This window comes from Culex pipiens, chromosome 1 (genome assembly GCF_016801865.2).
Source record: "Culex pipiens pallens isolate TS chromosome 1, TS_CPP_V2, whole genome shotgun sequence".
Classification (NCBI taxonomy): domain Eukaryota; kingdom Metazoa; phylum Arthropoda; class Insecta; order Diptera; family Culicidae; genus Culex; species Culex pipiens.
In genome coordinates this window covers 64241476-64264281 of record NC_068937.1, presented here as the reverse complement: position 1 = coordinate 64264281, position 22806 = coordinate 64241476, and the positions used below count along the sequence as shown (strand labels likewise).

Genomic DNA, 22806 nt, shown 5'->3' with positions numbered 1-22806 from the left:
TGTTCATGCCATGCATGCGGTGGGGGATCATTGTGCTAATGAATATTATTGCGCGTCAGTATCGTGTGAGCAGTAGTACCAGGATGATGGTTTTATTTCGTGTTCGTTTTGTAATGTATTTGTGTTAAAATCTAGCTTGGTTCTTTGTGGTGATGGAATTGTTTTTGGTGGTGGTGGTGATGGTGTTAAGAGCGAGTCCACGAACAGGGCATAACCCTTTGTGTGGGACGTCGTTTGGACCTCACCAATCTGCCTGAAATTTTCAGAGGTTGTTTGTACAACCATTTTCTCCATTTCTAAAAACTTTTTTTTTCGTAAATCGCAATAACTTGTGTCGCTTATGAGCAAACCCCTTATGTCTGTATATCAATTTTTTGTAATTGTCTGCTCTACAACTTTGTAGAACATTGTTACACTCTAAAAAATAACCCTGCAAAGTTAGAAAAAACACGAAATTTTAAAATGAAAAATTTTGTTCAGTGTAGATTCGAAACTGGGTGGACATATAAGTTAATAGATCATTAACACATTAAAATAGATGATTAAAGTATTGATATTTCGTTAATTTATTGACGCGAACCAACCTTTTCATTTTCACCGTCTTGACAAACCTTGGTTTCCCACCCTAATTCTTTAAGCGTGTGAGAAAAAATAAATGCGTGTGGGACGCCATTTTTTTATTCATTGCTGTTTTTGCGCTCGGGCGGCAAGAAAGTTCTGTAAAAGTGTTCTGAGTTTTTCTTTTTTTTTTTTTAAATAGAGTTTGAGTTTGATGATTCCCCGGAAATGGTAAGTAAATTTGTGTGCCAGCAAGGAAAAATATATATTCACAACAGTAGGCGTTGGAAAAGGACTAGCCGAAAGAAAATGCAGTCAAAACACTGCCAATCGCTGCCATTCTGAACACAGAACCAACCGCAATCAAATTTTTATTTCGTGCAGAATGCTGCTATAAAAAGTAGTGCAATTGCTCAATATTTCTAGATTGATACTAAATTTTCTTCTTCTCAGATCTGGTGGAGTTTTATTTGATGCTTTTTTTTTTTTTTTTCAATTTTCAGGTTATGTTACGCTCAGTGTTTTGGGCCAAGATGCGCCCGGAAGTAGGAGTGGTTCAGGGACGCCTCAGGAGGGTTCTGGACGCAGCCGGTCTCACAGGCTGCTTCAATTTGTCAATGCTAGTGGACGACATAATAATTGAAGGGCTGCAAACTATGGCCAACATTTACCGCGATAAGCTATTTCCCGGCTCTAACCTCGATTCGTTCAAGTTCACGTCATTTGACAAGGGAGTGATGAAGCGAATAGCGTCCAAAATTACGGAGAACGGCATCGACAAATATCTTCCCGAGGAACCAGCAGAGAATGGCAACCGAAACCTAGACCAAAACAGATCCGACCTCCATACAATAGACGTAGACAAGGAGTCCCAGGCCCTCTGTGCGAGGTTCGCCGTCCGCTATGCTGAGTAAGTATTTTATTCTTAGTAGTAGTAGTTTCAATTTTCATTCAACATCTAAACTTCCAAACATAAGAACAACGGATTTTCCATATAAAATAACTGTATAACATCAATATTAGCTTTTGGGCAGTTGTTCCCTGCAAAATATAACTTGGCCGCGAACTAACTGTATAACTGTAGTTAGTACTTCAGTTAAACTTTACATTGTCTTCGGTAGCCGTGTTCACTAGGGTGGTCCAAATCCGGACTTTTTTGGGGCTACCCCCTGAAATCAAAGATTGACCCATCACTAGGCTAAATTCCAAATTTGAGCTCATTCTGACCACGGGAACCCCTCCCTCCAATCGCTTAAAGTTTGTATGGGAAAAATCGTCAAAATGTATGGAGAAAAGCAACTGTTTTACCTTTTTACCTGTGGAAGGCGCCATAATTATCCGATTCTTACCAATTCTCAAATGTAGAACCTTCATTATACAGCAATTCCATTTCAAAAGAGCCTAAACCGAAAAAAAAGTTCTCCGATCGGGCTCAAATTTTTTCTGGGGGTTCCTTGGCCAAAATAATTAGACCCGTATTTTTTTGTTTGGCCATTAGGGTGACCTACATCGTGCTAGGGTGGTTCGAAAAATGGCAATTTTCGTCATTTTTCGCAAAAACTACTTTTTTCTAAAAATCATATCTCCGCGCCATTTCATCCGATTTTAGCTGTCTTAGACGCAAAAGAAAGGTGATGAGTTTGGCTATTTGGGAAAAATAGTGAAAAGTTCCAAAAATCTAGCTTAACTATTGAAAAAGTCGTAAGAAAACTTAAAATGGCGTTTTGACCGTGTCTGGACCAAAGAGCCTATGTCTGAAAATATTTTTATCGGATTCCTCGGAAAATTTCACATAACATATCAAAAATTGGCGATGTCGAACCGTACGTTTCCGAGATATGATTTTTTGAAAAAAAAAACTGCGTTTTTCGACGCGCCACGCGCAAAAACGGGAAAATGTCAAAATCGGCAAAAAATCTACTTTTTCCACTAAAACTGCGATAACTTTAAAATTTCAGCGATGACCTATAGATGTTATGGTACCAAAAGTTGCGTCTTTCAATTACAAAAATTTTGATACCCAAACATCTATAGGTCATCGCTGAAATTTTAAAGTTATCGCAGTTTTAGTGAAAAAAGTTGATTTTTTGCCGATTTCGTCATTTTCCCGTTTTTGCGCGTGGCGCGTCGAAAAACGCAGTTTTTATTTTCAAAAAATCGTATCTCCAAAACGTACGGTTCGACATCGCCAATTTTTTGTTATGTGATGTGAAATTTTCCGAGGAATCCGATAAAAATATTTTCAGACATAGGCTCTTTGGTCCAGACACGGTCAAAACGCCATTTTAAGTTTTCATACGACTTTTTCAATAGTTAAACTAGATTTTTGGAACTTTTTACTATTTTTCCCAAATAGCCAAACTCATCACCTTTCTTTTGCATCTAAGACAGCTAAAATCGGATGAAATGGCGCGGAGATATGATTTTTAGAAAAAAGTAGTTTTTGTGAAAAATGACGAAAATTGCCATTTTTTGAACCACCCTAGCACGATGTAGGTCACCCTAATGGCCAAACAAAAAAATACGGGTCTAATTATTTTGGCCAAGGAACCCCCAGAAAAATTTTGAGCCCGATCGGAGAACTTTTTTTTTGGTTTAGGCTCTTTTCAAATGGAATTGCTGTATATTTAGAACAACTTTCCCGAAGACACCATATTTTTAGGATTTTTTTTCCCGCGAAGTTATTAGCGCCCAAAACTGACCCTTTTTGCGCGGCCAGCTGTAATGGGCTACCTAACAACGATGTTTATTTCCAATTCGTACACGCACGTGCTCTCTCTCAGGTTCAAACTCTCTCACGAGCTTACTCGCCTGCCTGCCTGCCTGTTTACCTACAAGCGCGCGCTGTTTCTCTGCTTGGACTTTTGTCGTCGTCGTCGTTTTCGTTTTCTTGACATGTTTATTATAATTTTGAACTAAAATACCAGGTTTGTTTTGAGATATAAAATTCAATGTAATATGTGATCAACAAAACGAAAAAAACACAACAATAGATATCATGTTATAAGAGCGTGTGAGATAGAATACAAATTTGATGAATTAGTTCATCCATGAATCGTCATCTGTTCTGATCCAAACCTATTTGCAAACGTTTTGGATTTTAATTTATCTGCTTTTGTTACAAGAAATACCATGCTGTTTTTTAGATAAAAAAGGAAGGAATTTTCTTTAGATTTTTTTTAAACTGATCTGAATGTAGTTAACGATTGTGCAGAAAGAGATGTTTCCTGAATCGAAAAATGTACAGGTAAACTGACAAAAAATGATAAACAGTTGCAATATTTGTTGCTAGGTCTGGTCTAGGAACACAGAAAGAAATTTCCAGAAAGAATAAAAAAATAACTCTAAAATTAAAATTTAAATAATAATTTTACAATGATTGCTGCAAATTTTCATTCATACTCTCTAAAGAGTATGAATGAGAATTTGCAGCAATAATTGTGAAATTGCCTTGATTTGTACTATAGTATATTTTTGTTAAAGCAGACTACCTAAAGGAACAACATTTGTATTACCTGATTTTTTTAAAACAATTGAATCATTATCATGTTTCTTTAGCATATACGAAAAACTGCGTGTAATGCTTGGGAAAACAAACAAACATTGTTCTCATTACATTTGCTGTATTTTGTTAACTGAGCCTAAGCTGTCTTTTCTTTAAACATTTTTTTTCAGAGCAGTTTTTTTTTATTTTTGACATAATTTAAGAATGTATATGCTAAATATATCTCAAAACAATCCTGCTATTTTAGTTGAAAATCATAATAAACATGCCAGAAACGCAGCGCAGCGGATAGCAAACGAAAACGACGACGACGACAAAAGTCCAAGCAGAGAAACAGCGCGCGCTTGTAGGTAAACAGGCAGGCAGGCAGGCGAGCAAGCTCGTGAGAGAGTTTGAACCTGAGAGAGAGCACGTGCGTGTACGAATTGGAAATAAACATCGTTGTTAGGTAGCCCCTTACAGCTTGCCGCGCAAAAAGGGTCAGTTTTGGGCGCTAATAACTGGAAAAAATCCTAAAAATATGGTGTCTTCGGGAAAGTTGTTCTAAATTTAATGAAGGTTCTACATTTGAGAAATGGTGAGAATCGGATAATTATGGCGCCTTCCACAGGTAAAAAAGTAAAACAGTTGCTTTTCTCCATACATTTTGACGAATTTTCCCATACAAACTTTAAGCGATTGGAGGGAGGGGTTCCCGTGGTCAGAATGAGCTCAAATTTGGAATTTAGCCTAGTGATGGGTCAATCTTTGATTTCAGGGGGTAGCCCCAAAAAAGTCCGGATTTGGACCACCCTAGTGTTCACGTAGTTGTTTGGCCGCTTCTCCAAGGCAGGGCGACTCCAACTTGTACTCTCCAAAAAACTGACTCCACAGACGCCGATTCGAACAACTCCCTTGGTCCCTTGTTGAAAATTTGCCGCTTAAGTTTCACCAACACTGGCTATTCAGAATATGCCAACTCCATCTCCGACTCAAACACAAGCTATTTGAAAAGATCTTACTCCGACTCCACAGCTTGGGTACCAGGTTGTTGCTTCTATCAAGCACTTGTGCTGACCACTCCGCTGCATTTTTACCTTTCCTTATGTTCCGGATCTTCTTCTTTCGCCAACAGCGTAAGGAACATTCGCTGGTGCTTGGACCGCTTCACAATCCGGAACGCGTTTAACCCAAACCCTTTTCCGACAACGACCCTGTTCATCTTACAATATAGCATCATCTTGACCAGAAGGTTTGGCTCGCGTCATGGCCACGTTAACTGCTGAGGTAGCGTACGTCGGTGGTTTTCAAACGCATCGTTGATAAGATCATCAGATTTTCGCGACCTTGGGACTGCTAAGCAGAACCGGCCTCAAATGCTGCAGCTGATAGACCTGGAGCCAATAACGTGCTTGAGCAGCCAAATTGCTCTCACTTGGCAGCTACAATTGCTCGACCTTTTTTACCATCAGATATTCAGGCAATACTTCGACCCCGACTTGACGAACTCCACTAGTAGCTACTATCGTTTCATCAGTGCCTAGAAATTACGCAGCAGGTTGTGTTTTCGGCATGTCTTCGTCGCACACACCCGCAGCTTGGCATGCAATCAAGTAGTAGCGATGAGTCTCTGGCTGGTGAATTCTGTTTGAAATAAGGAATTGCGCAAATTAGCACTTGTTGTTTGAATAGTAACTGTTTTACTTATCATTTGCCTCTGCGGTCCACTTCTATATCTCGTTGGACTGGTCAAAGCGTTTTTTTTTTTAGAAAAATCATTGAATCGTGGATCGTTAAAACCTGTAATTGAAATTTACAAACTGACAGATTGTTTCAAGTTTACACGTTTACCTAAAATCGTTGAATTTCTGGTTAAAATCTGTGATTGAAATTTACAAACTGACAGATTGTTTCGAGTTTACACGTTAACCGGAACATCATCAATTTTAAATATATTTTTGTAAACAGTTTAATTTTTTTTCATTCATATGAACCACGTTTTGTACAATTATTAAGTTTGTTTTTTTTTTTCACAGGATTCCACAGTTTGATTCGACCAAGCTTAAATTTAAGTTCGAGCCACCAGCAAACGGGCGGATCACCGGTCACATTCTATGCTATATTTGTATGGAGTGTGACAGTCAAAGTGAACAAAAGTGGCTCAAAGTCGTTAAGGCAGCTCCCACCCATTCGTGGACAGTAACGAATCCACAAAAGCACTTCGATGCACATTTTAATATAACGACCAGACCAACTCGCACGAAACGTGTAGCTGTACTCGATGGCAGTGACATCCATTCTATTGATAAACAAGCTAAACGATCACGTCAACAACAACGGCTTGAACACTTCGGCACGTCATCAAATACGGCGAAATTAGCACACTTGCAGATAGAACCTTTCGAGGATACGCAGTATGAAGATGGGAATCCCAACCAGGAGAAAAACATTCATAAGGCAGGAGATGGCGAACCAACGGATGTCGACCCGCTAGATGATTCACAGTTCAGTGACGACAACGTCATATACGACCCGAGAGACGTTTTCCAGGCCGGAGCTGTCAACCAAGCGGAAGTAGATCTGCAAGATGGTTTATTTATCAATTGAGGAAGGTGACGAAAGTCGTGAGGAGTTTGAGCTGCTAACAGAACGTGAACGTGAAAGCCCCGTGGAAGATGAGATGTTTTCGCCACTATTTGAATTTGTTGCTGTTGAAGAGCATGCCTGTACCGTTGATAGCAACGACGACGACATTTACTGCGCAAATGTCTTGTTTCCTAACTGTGGTAATACCTTAAATTTAAAAAATACTAAATCAGACAACAAGCATACTTTCAAGATTAAGGATGCCAGCGGCAAAATTAAGCACATAAAAAAAACTACGCTTGTCTGGATGTTGACACAAGACCGCCACAAACTATCAACAGACCGCCTGCGTAGATTCCAACAAAAAAAAAAACAACAAATAAGTAAGGTTAGCATTTAGTTCCATCCAAACAAACATCACAGATTTTTCTAGTCAATTTAAACTTCTTTGCTTAAACTCCTCCACAACGTTACCCATTTTTGAGTTCAAAAATTCTACCCGGTTCTGAGTGTGCTGGAGCAATTATGCGGTAGAGTGTATGTTTACTAAACAGTTTTGTTTTTACCAATGTTCCAGCCTGATCGTCGTCACACCCTTAGAGCTGTTTTTGATTCGCCGGACGAGAAACGACTTTAAGCAGGAGATCATCAACGCTGACCTGAGACAGCTGGTTCAGGTGTGAACCGGTAAATGCATTTCATTAATTCTTCATCGACTTATTTGCCTTTTTTTAGGAAACTTGTAACGAGACGTTTCCGGCTAGCAAAAACAAAATAAACTTCATGACTGTATTGCGTACCGATTCTCAAAACATACAAACATGCGCTTACGCGACCTCGCAAACTTTGCCTAATCTGGCTCTATCTAAATGCGGAACATCATGTTTTGTGTGAAATTGTGCTTAAAACTAGCGGTACTTGCGCGCTGGCGCCTCTCCTCACTGTTGCTGCATGCTGCCGCGTTCGCCCTCAGCAGTCACCCCGAAGTCAGCCACGACTCGATCCTTCCTGACGGCCCACGACGCGGAAGCGCCGAGCGATCCGCGTCCCCGCGCTCTCACGCGATTCGCACAAACGTGTGCTCTTGTCCCGCACGGCGGCCGTTCGATTCGGCTCGCTCCGCCCGTAACTTCTTCAGCACCGGTCCGCCTCGATGTCCAGATGAGCTCGAGTCTCCACCAAAAGACCCTCTCCTGGAGGGTCTTCGTGGCGGTCAATCTGACCGTGGCCGTCCGCTTCGGTTGCGGGTGGTGGAGGTGGAGGTGCTTAGGCCGGTTCCGCTGTGCGTTCTTGTTCCTGCTGCTAGTTGTACCCACGCCGTTCCAGATCGGCGTTCTCGAGATTGTATCGGCACCAATTTTCGCGGTTCGTTGATGTCGCTCTTCCTGGCTTGAGCGCGCTTCGAGCGCGGGATGGTATTGTCCGCTTTGAGTCAGCCTTCGTCCAGGCAGATGCGTCACCGTCTCGTGTGCGGTGCGGTTCCGTTTCCCACGCGGGACTTTTGGTTCGTCGCCTTACCCTTTTCGAAGCCGCCGTGCCGCCTTTTCTGCACCTCTGTCCTCTTCGTGTCGCGCCCGGGTTGCGTTGGGCCTGAGGCTCTTGCTGGTGCGGGTTTTGTTTACCCGCGGAGCCGTCGTTGCGACGCTTGAGGAGGGCGCACAGGGGCGATGGCGGACACACGGAACGTCTCACAAGGGAGCACACACGGGTCACTACCGTTCGCGAAACTTTCCTCGAACGCGCGGAACACACGTGGTTTTTGACCACACTCGTGCACGTTGGTGCGCGGACATGCACTTGCTTAGGCTGATCGCAGCAGACTGAATGCTCTCGCCGACTTCCCGTTTGCTCTTGCGGTCGCGCAGTTTCCTCTCACGCTCTTGCTTGGGTTGTGGTGAGTTCCTTGGTGAACGCCAACTGACAGCGGCCGAGGGGTGATGCGGGGAATTTCGCGCAGACTTTTCACAGTTTCGGTACAAACTAGGACTAATAATTACATTTTCGCTACCAATTAAGTCTAATCGTTATAAACTGTTTTGCACCTCGCAGAGACAAAACAAGACGGACGAATCGCACAAAACATTGCTAAAGAGATCCACCTCGAAGCCGGCAAGGAGCTGGTCAGTTGTTATGGCAAACAGCTCTTGTTCTAGTTGCTATTATTCTTTTCTACAGTTTTCAGATTAAGTGAGCCATGAAACGTGAATTGGAGGCGTCGACGTTGACGGATCGACGGAATGAAGATGGCGAACGAGTACTCAGCTTGTCATCAGCTTCGAAAGGAAACGGTGCCGGCGTTGTCCACGATGAGGAGATTAGGATCCAATCTTTCAAGTGATCTTAGTTTCATGTTTAGCATCGGTTAGCAAAAAAAGTACTCGATTAACAAACACAAAAAAATAAGTTTTGTCAAAAAAATGCTCCAGTTATTAGCATAGCATTGGTGTCTACCCGTAGCTGCTACTTCGTTATTGACCAGGACCCCCAAACATTGCTCCGTGGACCACAGATGAAAAGTAGGAATCAATCATCACCCCTTCGCAATTTTCAAAGGTCCCTATCATGCTGATCAATACCGACGCCGGCCACGACCAGAGGTAAGACACGGGGAAGTGGATGGGAATGTTAGTCCGATACTTGAGTGATGGGACCGCCAAATCGACTGCGTCTCCGACAAAGTATCACATGAGTTTTGAGGGGTTAGTAAGATGGGTATGAGGTCAGGATTCACTGTGGTAGGTGATGCGACCATAAGCAATTTGTTTATCGGTTGAAATTTTAAAAATCTTAGGCAGCCGGCTGCGGAAAGATAGCTATCTAGGGATTTAAATATAGTATTAATTCGACCGCGATTCTCCAGAAATTCTCCGTCGGCGTGCCTTCCGATCAACGGTGATGTAAGAAGGGCTTCATTTATTGAAATGATTATTGAAATGATATAGAAAGGGCTTAATCCAGCAATACGACTTGCTAGTCTCAAAAAAAAATAGGTCCGTTTTTATAGAAAACTATAAATAGAGAACAACACAAAAAAACTCATCGGCCAACGAACGCGAGTGGAAAAAAAAACAATGAAAAAAAAAGAAGGTAAAAAAACAGAACTGCGCGTTCCGAAAAGCACCACACTACTGATGCCGTTATTTAATTATAATAGCCAATCACCCCATGCACTCGAACAGCGACACAAAAGAGACGGAAAATAACACGAAAAAACAGGACTGCGCGTCCACACAGGCACCGCACTACTGATGCCATTATTTAATTATAATAGCCAATCACCCCATGCACTCGAACAGCGACACAAAAGAGACGGAAAATAACACGAAAAAACAGGACTGCGCGTCCACACAGGCACCGCACTACTGATGCCATTATTTAATTATAATAGCCAATCACCCCATGCACTCGAACAGCGACACAAAAGAGACGGAAAATAACACGAAAAAACAGGACTGCGCGTCCACACAGGCACCGCACTACTGATGCCATTATTTAATTATAATAGCCAATCACCCCATGCACTCGAACAGCGACACAAAAGAGACGGAAAATAACACGAAAAAACAGGACTGCGCGTCCACACAGGCACCGCACTACTGATGCCATTATTTAATTATAATAGCCAATCACCCCATGCACTCGAACAGCGACACAAAAGAGACGGAAAATAACACGAAAAAACAGGACTGCGCGTCCACACAGGCACCGCACTACTGATGCCATTATTTAATTATAATAGCCAATCACCCCATGCTCTCGAACAGCGACACAAAAGAGACGGAAAATAACACGAAAAAACAGGACTGCGCGTCCACACAGGCACCGCACTACTGATGCCATTATTTAATTATAATAGCCAATCACCCCATGCACTCGAACAGCGACACAAAAGAGACGGAAAATAACACGAAAAAACAGGACTGCGCGTCCACACAGGCACCGCACTACTGATGCCATTATTTAATTATAATAGCCAATCACCCCATGCTCTCGAACAGCGACACAAAAGAGACGGAAAATAACACGAAAAAACAGGACTGCGCGTCCACACAGGCACCGCACTACTGATCAAAAAAATGCTCCAGTTATTCGATGAAAACTTCAGTTTTTGGTTTGGAAACAACATTTTATCTATTAATAGTTTAAAAGCTTATCTCATTACCTTTCCAACGATGTATAATTGTCCTAATAAAATATTTAAAATGGCTGAGCTATGTTAAAATTAAACAATCAGCCTTTTTTACGAAAAACGCTAGATTTTTACTCCATTTTTTGACTTTCAGCTTGCGTATCTCCGTAATGAACAAACTTAGAGCTTTGAAAATTTGGATTTTTCTTAGTTAGAATGTTTACTTTCGAGAAAAAAATACCAAAAAATATTTGGAGAAGGTCACTTTTTTGAAACTTGGCCACCCAATGTACCATAGTGCGCTGTTAGTAAGAGTTTCTTCAAACGGCAGTATGCCATGAGTATTTTAAATTAATTTAAAAAAAAACGCAGTCAGCAAATTACTGTTTACTTCAGGCGTCTTCATTTGAGCTTCACGACTGATCCAGAGTTGTGTGATGAATTTATTGAGATGTGCCTCGGAATGAGTGCCCCCAAGACCAGTCCGGATTACGATTCGAAGAATGACGACGTCAGCAGGCGTCGTCACCTGTCGTTCATTTCTATCTTCATGAAGATGGATTCATCTGCGGAAATTACGGTGAATTCACTGGAATGGTAATTCGACTCTAGGAAGATCGTCAAGACGTCAACCTGATGGTGATTACTATCTGTTCGCGTTTCACAAACCGCCACAAAGCACCGTCCCGACAAGCATGCTCAATTTAATTTAAGTGGTCTGGGTCCTTTTGGCAGTTGTTTATTGATTATAATTAATTTGTTTTTCATTATAATGGAAACCATTTAAATAAATATATAAACTTGTTTTCTAACTGTCTAACAAATGTTGCTGGACCGCCGGGCTCAAGGTTGTACCGGTGATGGTGGTCATCACGGGGCCAGAGGGTGTCACGGATTGAACGGTGGTAAGCACTACTGCAAGCCTACGTAATTTGCCGGTCCAATTGATCGGATCTGGGACGATGTGTTTCACGACTAACCCGCTCGGCGGTTGACCCGACTGATGTGGATGTATGATGACGTTCTGCTCGTTTGGCGACGTGTACCTACGGTCCGGACTGAGCTGCTGGTGTTGTTGTTGTCGCATGTGTGACTGCATATGGCCACTGCTACTCGTTGGAGGTCCTGCCATCAGTTGAGACTGCTGTGATTGTGGTTACTGTTACTTCTGCTAAGATGTGAACTTCTGGAAGGTGGTGTCGTCTAGTTGCTTGATGCTTTGGAGCTGAGGAGAAACATAAAACAAGAAACTTTTTAACTCGTGAAACTCCACATAATCACTAACTTATCCTACATGCATCGGTTCGTTCTCAAGCTCCGGCAACGCCATTTGATCCACCGGGTTCGTGTCCTTAACCCCGACCTCCTCCGACTTGTTGCGCCTGATAGTGGTGGTGTGTCCCTCTGTGATGCCCCCACCAACTACACCGTGATTAATTGTGACATAGATAACACTGTGATGATACTGGGCACCACTTCCACCGCATCCTGCACCATCACTTGAGCTCGGCCACTGGTTGCTGCCCTACGAATCGTTAAACTCGTGCCCTTGCGCATTCGCGTGAAGGTTGTTGTTGATCTTGGACTCCACTTGCTGGGCGATGACCGCTACTGCCGCTGAAGAGGAAGAAGCGGACGAGATTGTTATTCCGCTTTCGATTGGACCAGCGCTGCTGTAATGATGACGCGAGCAGAAAGTTTTCCGATCTGGATGATTGTTCTGCCGGATCCGATCGGGACGTTGGAGTTGTTGCCAAAGGCTAATCCATCCCAGCCATCTATACCGGGGAGCAAAAGAAGCTTGCTTGCTGGGCGCTTGAATGCAATCGGATAAATCACGATGCGGTCCTCACCGATCAACTACACTGTCCGAAAAAACGAAGGACTTTTCCTCCCAGATCGATCCTCTGGCCAGCATCTCCTGTTTCAGCAACATTTCCTGATCTCCTGCGCCACCTGAATTCTCCTGCTTATTTTTTTTTTTGCGACAGTTCAAAACAAAAACAAATACGCGTGAGGTCAAACTGTCAAACCAATGTGGTGTAAGAAGAGGTGGCGATGATTGGATCGTAAACAAAATTAACTTCTCGTTAATTAATTAATTTCGGCAGTTAATTAATTTAATTTATTTAATTTCTTACTATTGTCTCGCCCCTCGGAGGAAACATTACCATCCTGTTCTTTCTGTACCTGCTGCAGGGCATTTCAATTGGGCTGGCGGCGGCCATCCCGAAGATGTTTCAGAATCGCGGCGCCAGCTACAAACAACAGGTGCGTGTTGAAGGTTGGTCCGGTAATACGTCTTATCACGATGGGGTTGATAAGAGATGAGTTGGAAGCTTGACGCGTCGTGATAACACTTGTTTAACATTTCAGGCCGAGTTCAGCTTCGTCCACCGGCCGTTCAATATGAAGCTGGTGTGGGCGCCAATCGTTGACACGCTGTACTAGTCGCGCTTTGGTCGCAAGTCTTGGTTCATCCCGACGCAGTACCTGATCGTTTATACTGATTCTCAACCTGCACGTGAACTGCTGCCTGGGAAACTCCGAGGGAGATGATGTGGCTTCCCACGTCGCGCCGAACATTTCCATCCTGACGGCGATCTTTTTCGCGCTGAACTTCCTCGCCGCCACGCAGGACATTGCCGTCGACGGGTGACTGACTGACGATACTGAAGCGTTGCAACGTAGACGGCCTTATACTTCTTTGGCTACGTGGTGTTCATGGCGCTGGTGACGCTGCCGGGCCCTGTGGTTCTGGGGATTGGTGTTCCTGGTGACGACCACGTTGGCAGCCCTGCTAAAACGTGATTCCTGCCCAGTGCCGAACGCATTCACGAAGAGAGCGTAGATCTCAACATCGAATCTATGACATTTCCCCGAAACCCATATTACCGAAGGGACATTTCCCCGAATGCCACTTCCCCGAAAAGACACTTCCCCTAATAGTCATTTCCCCGAATTCCATTTACCCGAATTTCCCATTTCCCCTAATCGTCCACATCCCCGAATGCCATTTTCCCGAATGGGCCACAATCCCGAATGCCACTTACCCGATTAGTCATATCCCTGAATAGTCATTTCCCTGAATAGTCATTTCCCTGAATGCCATTTCCCGAACGCGGTCAAGCGGAAATGCCCGGTGCCCCGGAGCGCGCGCGCTCCTGGGCACCGGGCATTTCCGCTTGACCGCGTTCGGGGAAATAGCATTTTAAAAGAAAAAAATTGAGGACAATTTTTATCACATCAAACAACATATTTAAAGGTTCGTATTGGCCTTGAATGATCAACTTTCTTTTTGGCTTCTTTCAGAACAGACGTAGCATTTTAGGGGGGATTCAATACAAATTCAAATACAATGAATATTGTTACATACTTTTTTTATGCATATATTCTCAAAACAAATACTTTTTTCTTATAGACATGATAATAATAATGCAATAGAAGTTTTGTTATTTTTTATGATTCAAAAAACATACCCTGCGATTTTCGTAGTACAGAGCCCCGTACACACTGATCATTTTATTCACATTGCTGGTTTGAGATTTGGCGAAAAGTATAATCAACAAAAACTTTAAATAAAATTTGTACCAGCCTTATGTACCTATTTGTCCGATTTTTGGGTTCTTTGACAAAATTCGAAAAATGACAAATTTCCTTGCAAATTTCTCAAAAACAACATCTAATTATGCGGTTGAATACAAATGTTAATTGAACAAAAAAAAACTAGTTCAGTCCAGACTTGATTATCCGAAGGCTTCGGAAAAATTTCACTTCGGATAATCGAATCACAAAAAAAAAATTGATGCCTAATTTTTTATTATCGAGCGTATGTCCCCTAAACTACGTTAAAGTGATTTAGAACTTTTAAATCCAAGGCCAATATGGCGGTGTTGAAATATTGAAAAAAAAACATTTTATTATTTAATAGGCAAACAACTATTCAAATTTGACTAAAATGGGGTTGCAGTACTCAAATTTGATGTTTAAAACAAGAAAAAGAAAAATAACGATAAAAAATTTTTGTTATTGATTCGATTAATCGAAGTCCCATACAAACCTTCGGATAATCGAAGGTTCGGATAATCGAAACTTCGGATAATCGAGGCTTCAGATAATCGAGTCTGGACTGTAAATGGGTCCTAAAATGAAGCTTAAATTTGTGATATTATTGTTCACAACGATAAGGCTTATTTTTCTAAGTACAATGACCCTTTGAACGACCGCAAAGGATTTAAAATGGATTTTTAATTCAATTTTTAAAAATTCACTTCACGGCCCTTCTTGGCAGAAAAGCTTCTACTTGACAGCTCGTTCCAAGGGGACCATAGTTGATCCATCGAAAAAATGTTGTCTTGTCAATAACTTTTTATTTGCATAAAAATGAAAAAACCGTATCAGAAATGGTTTTTAATCATGTTTCTTACCGTTGTTCATAAAAATTGACAAAGGGCTTTACTACCCAATTTACAACATTTAATCAACAACATACCCGAAAAAGCTGTTTGTTCGGTAAAATTGAGAAAGAAAATAACTGCTAGTCATGGAAAAAGGCTTTAGCGAAAATGATGATTAGGGGATATGAAAATTTAAATTTAAATAAACGGCAATTGGCGTAAGTGTCACTTCGGGGAAATGGCATTCGGGAAAATGGCCGATTAGGGGAAATGGCATTCGGGGATATAGCCGATTAGGGGAAATGATATTCGGGGAAATGGCATTCGGGGATGTGGCTGATTAGGGGAAGTGGTATTCGGGGATGTGGCCAATTAGGGGAAATGATTTTCGGGGAAATGGCATTCGGGGAAATGTCATTCGGGGAAATGAGCTAGACCCCTCAACATCATGCAAACGTCAGCTGCCTCAAGCTAATCGACGCCGGCGTTCCCAAAGATAAACTCGCCTTCCTCGTCGTTCCTCTCGTCCCGCTCCAGATCATCCTCACGCTCGTCATCAGCTAGTACATAACCGACCCAAGACCCATGGAAGCAGGGCTGTGGAGTCGGAGTCGGAGTCGGAGCCGGAGTCGGTGGAGTCGGGTCTTTTTGGGGACCTGGAATCGGAGTCGGAGTCGGAGTCGTCAAAACTCTAACAGCTGGAGTCGGAGTCGGAGCCGGAGTCGGCTAAATTTTTAGAGCTGGAGTCGGAGTCGGAGTCGGAGCCGAGGATTTCTGATAACCCGGAGTCGGAGTCGGAGCCGGAGTTATCTTAAATTCAACAAAAAATATGTTTTTTTTTATTGTTCAGTATTTCCTATAGAACAGGCTAATTTTCAAAACATCTTATATTTTTATTGATTTATCAGATGCCATTGTGTTTTTGAAGCTTTTTATTGTGATTGAAAAGGTATAATTGTGTTATTACACTATAATCACTAAATGATAACCTCTTACCCAAGTATGTAGTATCATAATTCAAAAAATAATTTAAAAAAATATTGGTTATGTAGTCAGACATATCTAATTGATTCTTGAATGCTTCCTTTTGCCTATATTTATGTGCCCTTTCAATTCAAATTTGACCAAATTTCATCCAGATATTTCTAAAAAAAAAGTACACACACAATCATCTTTTACCCCGATAGCATATGTCTTGGTACGAGGTACATAAAAAGATTAAAAATAGTAATCACTGTTTTTGCAAATCGAAAAAGAGTCACTGACAGTTTAACTTTTATAACAAATAATCAACGATAATAACAATCTCTTACTTGGAACTCAACATGCGCATTTTGTTTATCACTAAGTAAAAGAAAATCAATATGTTGCATTTGAATAATTGAAACTAACAAAAAATATCAAAAGAAGTTGCAACAAATTTTGAATTAATCATTGATTGTTGATGTTGATTTTAGTTAAACTATTTTGATATCGTTGCAAAAAAAACTAAATTTCAAGAATTCAGAGCAAAATGAACTAATAAAAAAAATTATAGAACAAAATGTAGGATTTTAATTTATTTTTCAAATATTATACAAAAAAACAAAATCAAAATATTATCAACTGGTACGAATTTTCTCATACTGTATGTCCCACGCCAATATGACGAAAGGTGATAATCATTGCATAACAATGTACCCTGTACCTTAAAAAATTAAATATTTGTGACCTAGAAAATATTTTACTTGTGGATATTTGTTTTTTATTATATTTTAAGTTTTTTCATATATTTCGATGGAGGCGCAAGATCATTCATAAAACTTCGTTTTAGGTGAAGATTCACGAAGTATCGTGCGCCTCCTTTTTAAAGTATATAAAATTTTCAAATTTAAATAAATTAAAAATTTCCAGGGTAAAATATTTTCCATGTCACAGATATTTGAAAAGGACATCTTAAGCGTACTTTTCACGAAGAAATTGTTTAGATACATTGATTTGCAATAATAATCTCCTTCAGCCGTGATGTCCATGTACGTCTTAAAAAAACAAAAAAAAATGTTTCGTTTAAAATTGTCATTTTAAAAACAAGGTGCCTGTCACTGTGCTTCTTACAAATGTCAGCCTGAAAGTGAGCAAATTGAATTTTAATGTTCAATAGATCATTAAGGCCAGGTTTCTTTTAGTTATTCTTTCAAAAATAATAATTTAATATTTAAATTTATTACCTTGAAAAAAATATTTTCAAATTTGAGGTTAACCCTCTACAACCTAACCCCGCCTTTAGACGGGCTTCGATCTAAAAAATCGCCAAAAATCAATTTTCCAACCGATTTTTGATATTTAAAAAACATTGGAAAGAAGAACTCTTAAAATTTTAGAAAATTTCAGGGTTGGAAGTTTAACTTGTTTTATGTGACTTTGCCAATGTTTTTAAAAATGTCATTTTTAGGGGTCAACTTTGGCTGTGTTTTTTACTAACATTTCCTATAGTTACAGTAAAAAGAAGTATGCGGTAATTTTTGTAGTGTCCCAAACTATGCCTCTACGCATTTTTTGCAATTTAAATGATGATGATGCGATTCTATGGCGGAAAATGTGAAAAACATGCAAAAAATTGAAAAAGTGACTGTAAAAACATGAAACAATTAGATAGGCGAAATGTAATTATATTAGATGGTAGAGTAGGCCAAATACTACCAAAAACAAACATAAACTAAACAAGATAAATGCAAATTAAAATACTAAAAATGAAACAAGAAAAACATAAAACAAGAGAAGTAAAGTTTTTCGTAGAACAAAAGTTGCTCAAAATGACCTCCTGAACACGGGAAAAATAAATATTTTCGAAAAAAAAATTTGGGCAGTAGAGGGTTAAGCAAATAAATCCAAATTAACTTACATAACTGTTCTTCTCAAAATGCCTCTAAAACTGAAGATATTTTTTGATTTCTGTTTCCGTAACCTAGAAACTTTTTTTCCGTTTATTTACTTTACTTTACTTTTACTTAACTTATTTTTCTTGACATGACGCTTAGAGAGTATTCAAATAATCCTATTTTTTTTTTTTTTTTTGTGGGACTTAAGACTACTGCGACCATTTAGTTGATCTATTTTAGTGTACCCCTAATTACTGTCGCATATTTTCAGGGTGACGAGTCACCATTTAGGGTGACCGCCACTGACTGAGGATGCGATATACCCCAGTTTGGCATTAGGTCTATTCCCGTACCTGCAGAATTGCAGAATTTCTGCAGCTTCTGCAGAATTCTGCAGCCAGCATAAGTTACTTTTTTGCAGCACATTCCCGTACTTTTCAGCTCGCTCTCTTCATCTCTCTCTTTTGCAAAAGTTCTGCAAGGAGAGAAGCCGCAAAACTTTAGCCTGGGTATCGCGTTCCCGTACTTTTTCTGCAATATTGTACACAGTTGAGTGGATTTACTCAAATTGGGTATTAAAGTTTTTTTTTATTATTTCAAAACATTTAAAAGAGGGATAGAACGGGGACTTATTTTTTTATGCAACTCAACATTTTATTTAAAAGATGCTTATGCTTAGGTAGAAATTATACATTATAAACAATTCAAAACTTTTACATCAGGTAAAAAATAGAAATGAGTGTGGCAGGTGCGTTTAACAAATATAGCTAAAAAAAAAAGTGACAAACAAAGGTTTAATTTATAATGGATCATAAATACCTGGGTGCGGAATAGTGGTTCGCAAAGCGGCCTCAATTTGGGACTGTCAAAGCGGTTCGCAAAATGATACCAAGAAGTGGCAAGTATTGTGATCGATCTATAATTTATTTTTTCAGGAATAAAAAAAGTTGATCTCATCGAGCTTTTGAAGTATTCGAAGTCAACAAATCTTAAGAAGAAATTCAAAAGCCCGAAACTTTAATTCGGTTATTCTTCAGCTTCACATAATTCCACGCAATTATTCGTCACGTGGGAAACTAAAATTGCCTCTTTTACCCGCCAATTGTTGTTTAGTCTATGAGCAAAAAAAAGCGAAGCACTTAAATTTTCAGCGAAAACTTTCACATCAACAGATTCAAAATGTTTCAAAACAATTCACTTCAGCAGCAACAAATATGTCACGCTTGAGCTTTTTTTTTTTTCCTTTGGGCTGACAGGCTAAGACCGCAGTTGGTCCATCTCGCCTACACGCTTGAGCTTGAACATAGCGTTCTACTTTGTTTATGTTTACAGCTGTACACCCTTACCAAAAATCATGATTTTTTGAGTTCCAAATCCCACTTTTCATACGATTTTTTGAGTTCAAGTACTACAACCATAAAAATGGTTATATGGGTTGAACTGAAAAATTCGTATGAAAAGTGGGATTTGGAACTCAAAAAATCATGATTTTTGGTAAGGGTGTAGTGTAGTTGTATTAGTGGGGAGCAGTAGGGAGCTTTCGAAAATCACGTTACGCATTCTGTCTTTTCAGCACCCAGATAAATACATGTTTTGATAGCAGAACATTCGAAGATTTTTTTATTCAGGATAACATAAATAAATTATGGATGTCACATGAAAGAACAACGGTGACGCAGCAAAATTGGAAAATATTAGAAAGTAGATGAATCAAAAACTCGAAAATATGGAAATACATAAATTTAGAAACTCGGAAATTAAGAAATTCACAAATAAAATATTTTAAAAAAGCTAATATTTTTTAAATTGAGAAACTAAAAAAAACAAATCAGGTATTTGAGAAATTTAAAATGCAAATATTTATATAAGAAAAATGAAACAATCACAAATTCAGCGCTTAAAAATTCAAATAATTAAAAATTAAGTAATTCAAAATGTTTAAAATTAAAAAAGCCTAATTTCAAAAATACAAAATAGAAAAAATAAGGTTAATAAATATAAAAGTTCATACATCTAAAATTTAAAACTTACAAAATTTCAAAAACTACAGTTAAAAGTTTCAAAGAAATTATAATTTGAAAAAAAAAAAATAAATTTAAGAATTTAAGATAAACAACTTGGATTGTTTTGCAGATTTCGAGGCAATCCAATTCTGTTGTATCATGGAATTTTCCCATTTTGTAATTTCCATTTTCAAAACGCATTTCGACACTCCACAGAATGGCTCCGGACCAGCAAAAAGGTCATCTGAGCCTTTCCTAGCAAGAAAATCGGCCTTTTCATTCCCTTCAACCCCACAGTGCCCTGGAACCCAGTATAAAAATACTCGATTTATATTACCCAGTTTTTTCAGAAGAATCACACACTCCCAAACCAATCTAGATTGGCATTTGGATGAATTCAAAGCATTCAAAGCAGCTTGACTATCAGAGAAATCCTATTTATCAATGTTTTAAAAATAATTAACTAATAATAGTTAACTAACTTTTGAAACATTTAAAAATATGTGGAGTCGGAGTCGGAGTGGGAGCCAACCATTTGTTGAAAGCTGGAGTCGGAGTCGGAGTCGGCTAGAGTTGGTAGGCCGGAGTCGGAGCCAACCATTTGTTGAAAGCCGGAGCCGGAGTCGGAGTCGGAGTCGGCTAATCTGAGAAAGCCGGAGTCGGAGTCGGAGTCGTTTGAAATATGACCCGACTCCGCAGCCCTGCATGGAAGTCTACCTCAAAGCCATCCCCTACCGAATCGCCCTGACGCTGCTCGCCGCGGCCGTCGTCTGGTTCACCCCGGCCATGTGTCTACGACCATCACGTTCCGTACTCCTACTATTTGATCCTGCTAACCAACTACACTGAAAATACGCCACACGTTTTATTCAAGTGCCCAAACACTTGAATGATTGAATAAAGCCACATCATAGATTTAATTGGTTTGTGTTTCAACATCATTCCAAACCATTATCAAATGCAAGTGTTTGGGCGATTGAATTTTTGGTATTTTTTGACATGTTATTGTCATTCGGGTGGCTCAAGCTTTTCAAGTGTTTTGCTCATGAATTTGTCCCACTACCTTTAACTATTCAAAGTGAAGAGCAAAACACTTGAAATTGATCTTAAGATCTACCCAAAACAGGCACTATTCAAAGTCAACGTGAAGTCCACATGAATTTAATGTGTTTCACTGATTGATTTTAGAGCAACTTTCATCGAAGGCTAGAAGCTATACACTGAGCAAAACTTACACAGCTCAACGAAGTGTTCTACACATGATCTGGCCCTGCTGTACAGAGCACTCAAATATCAATCGCAAAACACTTGAAATTTCGGTGATTGGCCATGAAATAATGTCAATAGCCAAACACTTGAATTTTAAATGGGGTTGAAAAATAAAAGTACGTACAAGCGATATACAGGTTCTCGCTTGCTAGTCGTGCACGCTACCACTGCGCCGGCTGGCCAGTTGAAGACGGGTGAGTTTTTTGCGCTATTCGTCCTAGCCTAGCTTCTAGCCTTCGATGAAAGTTGCTCTAAAATCAATCAGTGAAACACATTAAATTCATGTGGACTTCACGTTGACTTTGAATAGTGCCTGTTTTGGGTAGATCTTAAGATCAATTTCAAGTGTTTTGCTCTTCACTTTGAATAGTTAAAGGTAGTGGGACAAATTCATGAGCAAAACACTTGAAAAGCTTGAGCCACCCGAATGACAATAACATGTCAAAAAATACCAAAAATTCAATCGCCCAAACACTTGCATTTGATAATGGTTTGGAATGATGTTGAAACACAAACCAATTAAATCTATGATGTGTCTTTATTCAATCATTCAAGTGTTTGGGCACTTGAATAAAACGTGTGGCGTATTTTCAGTGTAGGCCTGCAGGAAGAAATTAAGAAATCTGCAGAAATCGCAAGTCGAATACTTTCGGCAGTATTAACACAGGCACCGGCAATGGACTTCCCCTTAAACGAAGTCAGAAAAGCATTTGAAGACACCACCTCGGACCAGAATCAAAAACTCGCTGAATCATTCTGCCGTATCCAGGAAATTACGTCATCCCACCGGGATGACATAATTAAAACAATTGCCTCAGCAGAAAAATGCCCCTCGGACATAATTTTAGCAGTCCACGATGAAGTGAGGGCCCTCACTTCATCCATCAATAAACTGCAAGACAATGAAATTGAAGTCCGGCAAAAATCACTGGCAGAAGAATTAAACGAACAAACCGTACTGGAAATCGAATCTGGCTGGCGACTTATCGGCAGCAAAAAAATTTGGAAGCCAGACTGGACCGACTTCGACGCCAGGCAGCGGACTCGCCGTCTTCAGGAAAAGGAAGCCGAAAAAGCACGTCGCCGCAACCGAAAACATCGTCAACAAACTCAGCACCAGCAACAACAACAATCACAACAACATCATCAGCAACGCCGGCAACAGCAACAACAATCACATCAACATCTTCGTCGGCAACAGCACCAGACCAACTGCAACTCTGACGCAGGCCGAAACCCAAGTACGCCACATTTTAACTTAAAGGACAATCAATTCGACCAGGACAACGCAAGTAGCAGCAACTTTTTCACTCATTCGTCACCCAAATTGTCCGACAAGGAACTTCTAGACCAGGCAAGGGTTTTTTTTTTTTTTATTACTTTTTTTTAATTTATATTTATTTTGATTTTCTCTTCCATGTACATTCATTCAGTTAAAATATTATTGAGTGTCCAATCACAATCGATGACTTTTCACCTCAATTTTAAATACTAGCAACTTTCATTTATTCATGAAATATTG

The 22806-nt window shown here is 40.0% G+C and overlaps 2 protein-coding genes and 1 pseudogene across 2 annotated transcripts in view; 2 read left to right on the top strand and 1 right to left on the bottom strand.

Moving 5' to 3' along the window:
• Positions 1–22806, bottom strand: part of LOC120426184 (mitochondrial glutamate carrier 1-like) — a 128687-nt gene that overhangs the window by 49495 nt on the left and 56386 nt on the right. The window lies entirely within an intron of this gene.
• On the top strand, positions 1230–9715 carry LOC120426181 (uncharacterized). The gene is made up of 2 exons (XM_039590895.2): positions 1230–1468; positions 6079–9715. The coding sequence occupies exons 1-2, from the start codon at positions 1296–1298 to the stop codon at positions 6647–6649; spliced, it is 744 nt and encodes a 247-aa protein (XP_039446829.1). The 5' UTR covers positions 1230–1295; the 3' UTR covers positions 6650–9715.
• LOC120426170 (acetyl-coenzyme A transporter 1-like) lies at positions 12993–13703 on the top strand (annotated as a pseudogene).